The 8,791-nt window shown below is 35.5% G+C and overlaps 1 protein-coding gene across 2 annotated transcripts; it reads right to left on the reverse strand.

Annotated features, from left to right (window-relative positions):
• Positions 1-270: 270 nt before the first annotated feature.
• On the reverse strand, positions 271-7,345 carry LOC107784826 (uncharacterized). 2 transcript variants are annotated; one of them, XM_016606011.2, is made up of 14 exons: positions 7,194-7,345; positions 6,613-6,672; positions 6,320-6,521; positions 6,099-6,173; positions 5,877-5,978; positions 5,713-5,741; positions 5,369-5,482; positions 4,072-4,186; positions 3,557-3,747; positions 3,343-3,456; positions 2,641-2,721; positions 2,279-2,511; positions 1,421-1,460; positions 271-1,120 (listed from the first exon to the last, which is right to left on the reverse strand). In XM_016606011.2, exons 2-14 carry the CDS (start codon positions 6,664-6,666, stop codon positions 545-547), a joined length of 1,926 nt encoding a protein of 641 aa, XP_016461497.2. In that variant the 5' UTR covers positions 6,667-6,672; positions 7,194-7,345; the 3' UTR covers positions 271-544. The 2 variants fall into 2 exon arrangements, with proteins under 2 accessions (XP_016461497.2, XP_016461498.2); XM_016606012.2 differs by having other exon boundaries at positions 7,190-7,330.
• Between the last annotated feature and the right edge of the window lie 1,446 nt (positions 7,346-8,791).

The following is an 8,791-nucleotide window of genomic DNA, read 5'->3' on the forward strand; positions in this document are numbered from 1 at the left end:
GATCCACCGGTTAAATTAGTTCAAGCTGCCAGAAATAGCTTAAAATCTCAGAAAAGTGCCAAGTTAGTTTTGTATAGCTGTTCATGCAGATGTGATTATTTGATGTGTTTATCAATGATTTCAACAATAATTGGAATGTATAAGTGTGCTTCTGTTGGATTGCAGATCAACCATACGACTACTTTGCAATGTTCAACCTACCATTAGCAAGCTGTGCACTACCAAACTATGATTCTGTAACTTTGACATTTGTTGCTAGAATAGAAACTGTTTCAACAAGAACAGACTAGTTCATTGCTTTTAAATAGAGTTAAAAACTTTATAACAGAAATCTTATTCACAATAAGAGTTCAGACTAATTGTTTCCATGATCATATATCGGCACTAAAACAATTTTATCTTAAAGCCAAGTCTCCAAAGTCTGATATACTCCAAATTGTACCTAGGCTCAGGAGCCTGTCCACAGCCCCCACTGTCACTACCACCTCCCCGGATAAAGAAAATGAAGTTTATATGCCTCTTCCGATCTTGCCATCTCTTCATATCACAGAGGCAACACCAATTTCTGGCACAATATAAGATCGGATAGAGTCTTTCCATGCCTATCGATTCTTCTTGAGCAGTTCACACCTCCATCTAGAATATTACGAACCACAATATTCAAGGAATGGATCCCTCTGACTTCATAAATCTCCACCTTAACATGTTCATGAACCCATTTGTCTCTTCTTTCAATATCATCAGAAGTGGGGAAGGAAGAGGGATTAAGAAGCCTTGCAACAACTTTCTTTACCCATTCTTGAGTAATAATCTTCTTTAGCCTTTCAATATCTGGAGGAAAATATGGGATAAGGGAAAAGTTTAGATCATCCCCTTTATCACCAGCTCTGCTATGTGCGACATCATAGAGAGGAATCTTCCTGTCATGTGGAGCAGGGGACAGCTGAATTTGTGGTGCGCCTTCTTTTTTGTTCAAAGCAGTTTCTGTTGGAATAGATCGCAAGACCGAATCATGGAAAGAACTGGTCTGCATTATGTCCTTAGGACTAGCCATATCATCTGATTGCATTATTTTGTTTCTTGTTGCTGTAATATGCCACTGAACATCTTTACGGTTTACCTGATAGATCATAGAAAACTCTTTAAAATTCAGTGTATACATTAGTTAGCATTTTAGCGTGAAGCAATCATTGAGAATTCAATAAAACAGCACACAGTAGGAACCACCTCACAATAGGAGAGAATTTTTATTCTTGTCTGTTTGAGAGAACTCTTACAAAATTAACTAGCAGCAAAGAATACAAATCACAACAGAGTAACAGTTTATGAGAGATTGTCATGTCCGCATCATGCATAAACACTCACATGCAAACACACACAAACACTCACATATAAATGAGATATAGGGAGATGGAGATACCAATGCCTTCTCAAGAATGATCTCTTTTTTGTGTCCAGTGCTGCCGTACATTAAAAGAAGATGAAGAGCATTAATATATGTCACATAAATATGTATTTAACATACGGAAGTACTAAATGAGTAAGAGATGATCTGGGGCAGGAAAACTGAGACACCTATCCATATTAAAATAACGAACTGCATGTCATGAATATATGTTTTGACATAAGCAAGAAGCGGTGTTAAGTTTAGCAAGAGATAAACTGGGGAGTAATACTAAGACACATTTTCACATCAGACGATGACATGTGATCATATAACCTGCAGAAATAATGACTATTTCAAGCCTTTGATCATTGTGACCAAGAAGAGCAAAAACAGTTTTGCATATGGTAAAAACTCAACCATACACAATTATGCAGGTAAGGATTAGAAATACCCAAATTGCTGCCGCATTTAGACGTTGTCTTAAATTTTAGATGCCCTTAATGTGAGGGTTGAAATTGGGCGAAGAAACTGATCTAGCAAATGACATGAGACTGGATATTGCAACTTCCAGATTGGAAACAACCGCGCAGATCAAATTGCTCATTAGAGCATATCATACCATGAAGTCCCTTTTCCTGACAAGATGGGTTCTCCAAAATCAAAAGAAAATTCACTGTGGAACTCTATCTTATAGGTATCTTTGGATAATAAATTTTCTTAATTTTATAGCTAACTAATACTGTGAAATACTTTCAATTACTTAACTATTGAACAATGAATGTAACAGAAACGATTGAGTCATCTAGAAAATAACTAAAAGCAGTCTTCAATCCGACAATTTTCTGAAGTTCTATGACTCAAAAAATAATATGAACAGAGGATGAAAGAGACCTGATACCGCCACCACCAGCAGGTCCATTTGTATATAATGCTATGAACTCTTTTGTGAAGTGGATTGCTTGTTCCTCCTTCTCAAATAAACCATCCATTCGTAATCTGATATCTTGAATATCCCTAGGCAAATCTTCATCTATGCTGGCAGCCTTCAGGCTATCCAGTCCAATGATATAGGAAACTAAGTTTTTGTTTGTTCCAGGACATACTTCTTCCATCCATGATCTTACCTGAAAAAATGCAATTAGAAAATCAAAACTAAAAACTCTACACTTCTTAATCTAGCATTCCAGGAGCCAAGAATAAATTTAAGGAAAACCATAATAGCTGTCCCGGAAAGAGAAATAAAGACTTGTTACCAAAAAATCAGCAGCTTTAGCACGTTTAACACACTGATAACCACCATAGGATACCTCTCCCCAGCCTTTCCACCCCTTGTCCTGAAAATGAGGCAGTCGCCAAGTAAGAACAAACAGAAACATCCATCAATCCAGCTGTAATAAACAATTGCCTATAGAAGACACTTGCTGAAGGAGAATGGAAGGAAAATGATACTGAGAGCAGATAGTGATCTTAAAAGTACAAATTAACCTTTTGCGAACTAGCCAAATGAGATTATAGTGGTGCTACTGTGTTAGGGTAACACATCCAATAAAAGGTCGTATGGTCTAAAAGATGGTATGCAAAGTAACAATATTATTATATTAGGAGGGTAGCAAAATCCAAATTAATTATGAAATGGAAGTGTCGGTGAGAGCGTTGTTTGATGATGCATGGGATTCAATGGCTTCTATCTTGTTTTTGTTCATGAGATTAAGGGCGACGGAGCAGATGGCATAAAGAAAACCGGTTACAGTTATATCTTTGGGCTCTTACGATTATGACCTCCCAGATTCAAAACAAAATACTGACGAAAGGGACAAGGCAAGAGCAATGGGGTGTTGAGCTTATGAAAAGCATAGGTTATATTAACCAAAATGTTGCGTTAGGGACCACATGACAACAGAGAGGAAGAAATCCTTCCACTTTCTCTCTATGTTGCATATGAACACAGAGATTACCTTGGAGACCAGCAGCAACAGTTTATTAGGAGCTGATGCAGATGGCTTTGCCCCAGCACAGAAGACTTTACTGCTTGATAATGTCTGAAACGAAACATCTTGAAAATCTACAACCTGTGCCAAGGAAAAGGCAAGGTAACACTCTTCTCTGATTGAAGCTTTTCATATTCTTTCCCTTTTCAATCTAGATAGCCAATACAACTTGCACATTTACCACATCTGGGGTTATGTAGCTACTAGGATCCCCCACTTCATACAGAAGTTGCTCGGCACACGTGCTGGGATTTAGAATCCCACCACTGTTTTCTGCCTTTTCTACGCATACTCGCCCATCAAAACTGACTTCCACAAAAGGAAGAGACAGATCGAGGAGATCTTGTAAAGATATATCACGGTATTTATCTCCTACAGTGACGAAAGTACAGTCAAGTTACACGTGAAGTGACAAATAGGAACAGCGGCAGAGTAAGAAAAACCAGAACAATAAGTAAGGCAAGCCAAAGGTTAATACTAAATAAAGAGGGAGTGAAGTCTTTTTCAAGATTATGGTTCAATGGGTATATTCAGAATCATTGAGATACATAGAGAAAAATAAAGTTCTCAAAGTGCATTTTATTGGAGCTAGTGGAAGGTAATCCCTCCAACCCTCAAAAACACCACAATATACACGCATCACGCTCCCTCCTATAAAGATGCACAACCCAGAAATATTGAAAATGAAAGGCTAACCTGGATGCATATAGTATCCTCCAGTAAGTTGACAACCACATTCTAGCAAGTGGCCAGCCAGTGAACCTTGGGCAAGTAGTTGCAACTCATCCCAATTCCAACCGAGCTCATATACCTGATTATAATAGGGACCTTTAGATATACTTCTAAAGAAAGATGTGACTTATTTCAGTATTATTATATCAGAAAATTTTGTATTAGTATTGAAGAAGTGGTGCAACAACTCTAGGAACTACCCATAAACATTGACACAAAAGTATAACAAGAATAACAACAACAAACTCAGTGTAATCCCCACAAGTGGGGTCTTGGGAGGGTAGTGTGTAAGCAGACCTTACCCCTACCTTCAAGAGGTTGTTTCCGGAAGACCCTCGGCTTAAGATAGGTATAAATAAAAAATAAATCCGGTCGCCTTCAGACCCAAAATGATCCAAGGCAGTCTCTAGGAGGAGAGTCTTTCGCCTAACTGTTAATCTACTCCAGTTGGCGATTTTGCTCACACACCACATTTGGTTGCAGTAAGCTTGTTATTTTTCCTATCAAGCCTCAATACAACTGAAAACTCAAATTTCAGTTGGATCTTCAAGATTCATTAATTGATTAAAACACCACCAAAAGGCAAGCTTTCTGCCTGGTTTTCAACTCTGATTATCTTTCACACCAACCAAAAAAAAAAAAAAAGAATCATTCCAACATATTTAGTCTATTACAGTTTAAGACCGGCAGCAGGAAGAGATATGTAAAGAAGCCATGCCCCTGAGAACGTGAATTTTAAGACCTCACAGGCTTCTGCTTCTTTCACTTACAAGATAGCTTTGAATCATTTCGACTATTAAGTGGTGACAAGAAGGCAGTTTCCACCTGATACCCTCAGGTTGCAGCTAACTTCATATAAAGCTGAAGAATGCCCCTTCCTTCTAACACTCATACACCAGTGGAAAGTTGCAGGTGTCTAAGTGTCTGTTTTCATTCTAAGCTCTAGGATGCGTCCATCATAATCATAGATATACTTCGACAAGCCAAACAAAAATTGAAAGGGAAAAGCTAACTTTGTTGTACACGAATTTGACTTCTTAAACAAATTTCAATGGCTTTAGATAATATCAGTTTGCAGTTGCTTACGATGCGGAAAGTTGAGTGGATTTTCATAGTTATTGCTCTTAGAAATGAAGTGACCATAAATTATGCTGTGAAAGGATTATATTTGGTACAAGAGGTGAGCAAGCACTTTAACAAGTGAAAAGATATATGTGACTGTCAGGGAAATTGGAAATGAAAAAGGAATCTACTGTCGTACCATTGGGGCCAAAAATAAGGAAGCATCAGCAGCTCGAGAAGTAATAATGACATTTGGTCTGAATTTCTGAAGACATTCAACGATAGGAGCTGCTCCTAGATACACACTAACATCCTGCAGAAAAAGCAAATAAAAGGGATGCTACTATAATCGTAATACTTATATAATCAAGGATCTGCAGAGCAGGGAAGAAATGATCACTCTATTAAGATTTAGCATATAAACCCACCTAGAATCATCAGAAAAATAAGAAACACGACCTACATAGTACAATTTTTGTCTTTGATGGAATAAATGATGCTGACTTATACCACTGAAAATACTGTATATTACCAAAATCTTACATCAACATGTCTAAGGTGCTCCTCCAAATCTGAATGTATCCCAAAAGAAATCTATAAGTATGACATGATTTTTCTGCTTAAAGGAAGAATGAGGAAATCGAAAGAAATTTGCAAAAAGCAATTAGTACATCAGTTTATTTTCATCTGTGATATTCGAACTACACCTGATCTGACAACAGCAACTTGATGAGCCACACCAACAGTTATGGAAATACCCAGTCCACTTGCAAGTTGTAAGACTTCATCCCGGGCACCAAATGGATCATCTATTCCCCATATTGTCAAAGAGAAAATATTTATTCTTTGGCAAATACAGAGGCAATTTCTACACAAAAACAAAAAAGAGCAAGAAAGACAGAGGAAGGAAATTTAGGTATATCACATACTCGCACCCATGTTTGTAATAATGCAAACTCCATTCTCCACAACCAAAGGTAAGAGCAGTTCCATCCACTCTGAGACTGTATCAATGTTTGTAGTTATCACCAAATAGGCAAGTTATCACATTACTACCATACTGATGAATAGACAAACCACAAATAGGTACTTGAGATGCATATTTGTAATGACACAAAACTAACTACAGTATGTGATAAGGAAGACATACTACGGGGATCATAGCCCTTGCCACCAGACTTCATCGCCTGATAGCGCTCAGCAAGGGTGCGCTCGGCTAGGCATTCCAGCACTAAATAATCCAACTCTTTCACCCTCTGAAGTAGTTTTAAAGCTGCTATTGGTCGATCACCTCCAAACCCAGCACCACAACCTATGTAAACCTTTTCCTTTCGCCTTTGAGGATTCACTCTCTGCAATATCACGAAGTATTTTACATGTCATTAGTTTCCATTTCCATTTTCTCATTCTCATTGATGTGTGTAGTATAAAAAAAAAACTAACCAGTCTGATCTCACAGTCATAAATCTCAGGTGTGTCATCGCCTAGTTCTTCCATTGGAACCTGATAATTACAACACGATGATCAAGCACTAAAAAGGGATCTTTCTATTAAAAAATTAGCGACAAAAAAGAAGTGTTCATAGTGAGGTGCAAATCTTATTCATATAAACAACTACATGAAATGGGCAACTTCAATCAAATGAAATTGTTATAACTACCCCTTTCAATGGTTCAATCAATTCCTTCTGCTTAACACTGCTGCTAAAGATCCTTTGATTTGCTATTCACTTCATATTGAAGCCGGAAATTGTTTTTTAAAAAAAGTAACTTTAATCACTTATTTTCTGTAAACCATCTAGTTCAGTCTTAAACAACTACTACTTGGGATCATCTAAACAATTTTATGGATTTCATCCACAAAACATGCAAACACACTGATATATCAAAAGAACAGAAAAGAAGAAGAAATCTTTCTTAACTACACAGTAATTAATGCACAAAAGAAGTTGCATACAAGAACAGAGATGCAACATAAACAAGAATTCAATGAGAAAAAAATTAGGGAATCTTGAAATTACAAACCCAGATTGAAGAAAATGCAGAGTTGGTAGAATTTGGTTTGTCTACTCGTTAGAGAATTTTGTCACTGAGGGATAACTTTTGCAGTCGTTGCAACGCATATCGTAAAGTTTGTTGGACCAGTTTAATAATTGTACTATGCCTGAGGGAGTAAAATAAAAAAATTCAAGGAAAATTGCAGAAATTACATGTGTTAGGCTAATAAATAGAAAAACTAAAAGAAATACAAAATATTAAAATGAAATAGTTTAAACTTAACAAGAAAGATTGGTGATACAAAGAACAATACAATTTTTAAAAATGAATATTATACCATAGCCAATTAAAAGCAATGTTAAACTTTACATTTTAAATTGCTTAGAAAATCTAAAACAAAATCATAACCCATGAAAAGTTTCAGAATTTTTTCAATTTCTTATTATTATCTCTAGAATTATGTTCTTAATTATTTAAAATTGCTTTTGAGTTGAACTGTGTCTATACGGGAGCAAATTTCTTTCGGCTATATTAAGTGCCCGTAAAAATTTGTTTCTTTCATTTTTAATTTCTATTGCTTTTCTAGTATAAAGGCGTAGACATGTTCCACGTAGCCATTTTAATGGGCAGATATTTAGAAATTAACTAGTGCGTCTTGAATTTTAATTTTTTAGTTTAAATTTTTAGGATAAAATATTTTAAATTATCCTGAAGTGAAAATTTATAGTTTAAAATTTCATGACAAAATAAGTACTGACTGATCTCTAAATAGCATCCATAAAAATGACTATCTGTGCATTATTCTAACCGCAAACAAAATTATATTATTTTATTATACACTATGTTATCCTTTCGATTCTAACTGTAATAGTTTATAATTAATAATCCTCTAGTACAATATAAAAAGCTTTTAAAGCTACTCGGTAAAATGTGGTGAGGGAAATAATTTTTTATATTAACTAATTACTCATAATTAGTTAACAATTTATTAACAATTTAATACATCATTATTAAATTAACAAAAGCAAAGTTTAAGCATCATTATCTAAACGCACATAGGCAATGAGAGAAATGTAAATGAGCATTTAATACATTAAGATTGTGATTTTTCCGGAGGAACTTCCCTTTCTCCTTTATTAATAGTAGGATTAAATAGTAAGAAAAAAATTTCTGTATAATAAATTGGAGAAGTTAAATGTATAGGTTGTCAAAATTGGCACACAATTTTGGGACTTGCTTAAAAGCCTCCATATTTTAATTTTCAAATTTGAACTACAACGAATTTGACTCAAAAGACTCTGAAAAAGCATCAATTGCTTTATTGGATTCCTAAGGTCGTTTCTACTTGGTTTAAGACTTAGGAGTAGTATGACGTTAGTCACGGTGCAAAATAAATTTGTAAGGAAAATATGTCCATTTATTACCACTGAAAAGAGTGGGGTCCACTTAGAAGTTCAAATTTTACATGTGTCAGTATCAAAAGCTAAGTTGGTCAATCTGCTTTAACACAACTCACTTTCAAAGAGTTAATTCAAGAGGCAAGCTGATCAACACACCCAAATATTTAAGTAGCAGTTACAGTAACTATATTTGTCAGCCAATAGAATTATTTTATTTTTATGTAA

The sequence above is a fragment of the Nicotiana tabacum genome, chromosome 7 (genome assembly GCF_000715075.1).
Source record: "Nicotiana tabacum cultivar K326 chromosome 7, ASM71507v2, whole genome shotgun sequence".
Taxonomy (NCBI): domain Eukaryota; kingdom Viridiplantae; phylum Streptophyta; class Magnoliopsida; order Solanales; family Solanaceae; genus Nicotiana; species Nicotiana tabacum.

What these genes read in the sequence shown, in the direction of transcription:
- LOC107784826 (XM_016606011.2), bottom strand. Translation starts at nt 6,666, where the DNA reads ATGGAAGAACTAGGCGATGACACACCTGAGATTTATGACTGTGAGATC. An exon ending in AGGATACTATATGCATCCAG is followed by an intron (nt 3,748 to 4,071) that starts GTTAGCCTTTCA and finishes TCGTCACTGTAG; the next exon opens with GAGATAAATACCGTGATATA. An exon ending in GCTGGTGGTGGCGGTATCAG is followed by an intron (nt 1,461 to 2,278) that starts GTCTCTTTCATC and finishes AATGTACGGCAG; the next exon opens with CACTGGACACAAAAAAGAGA.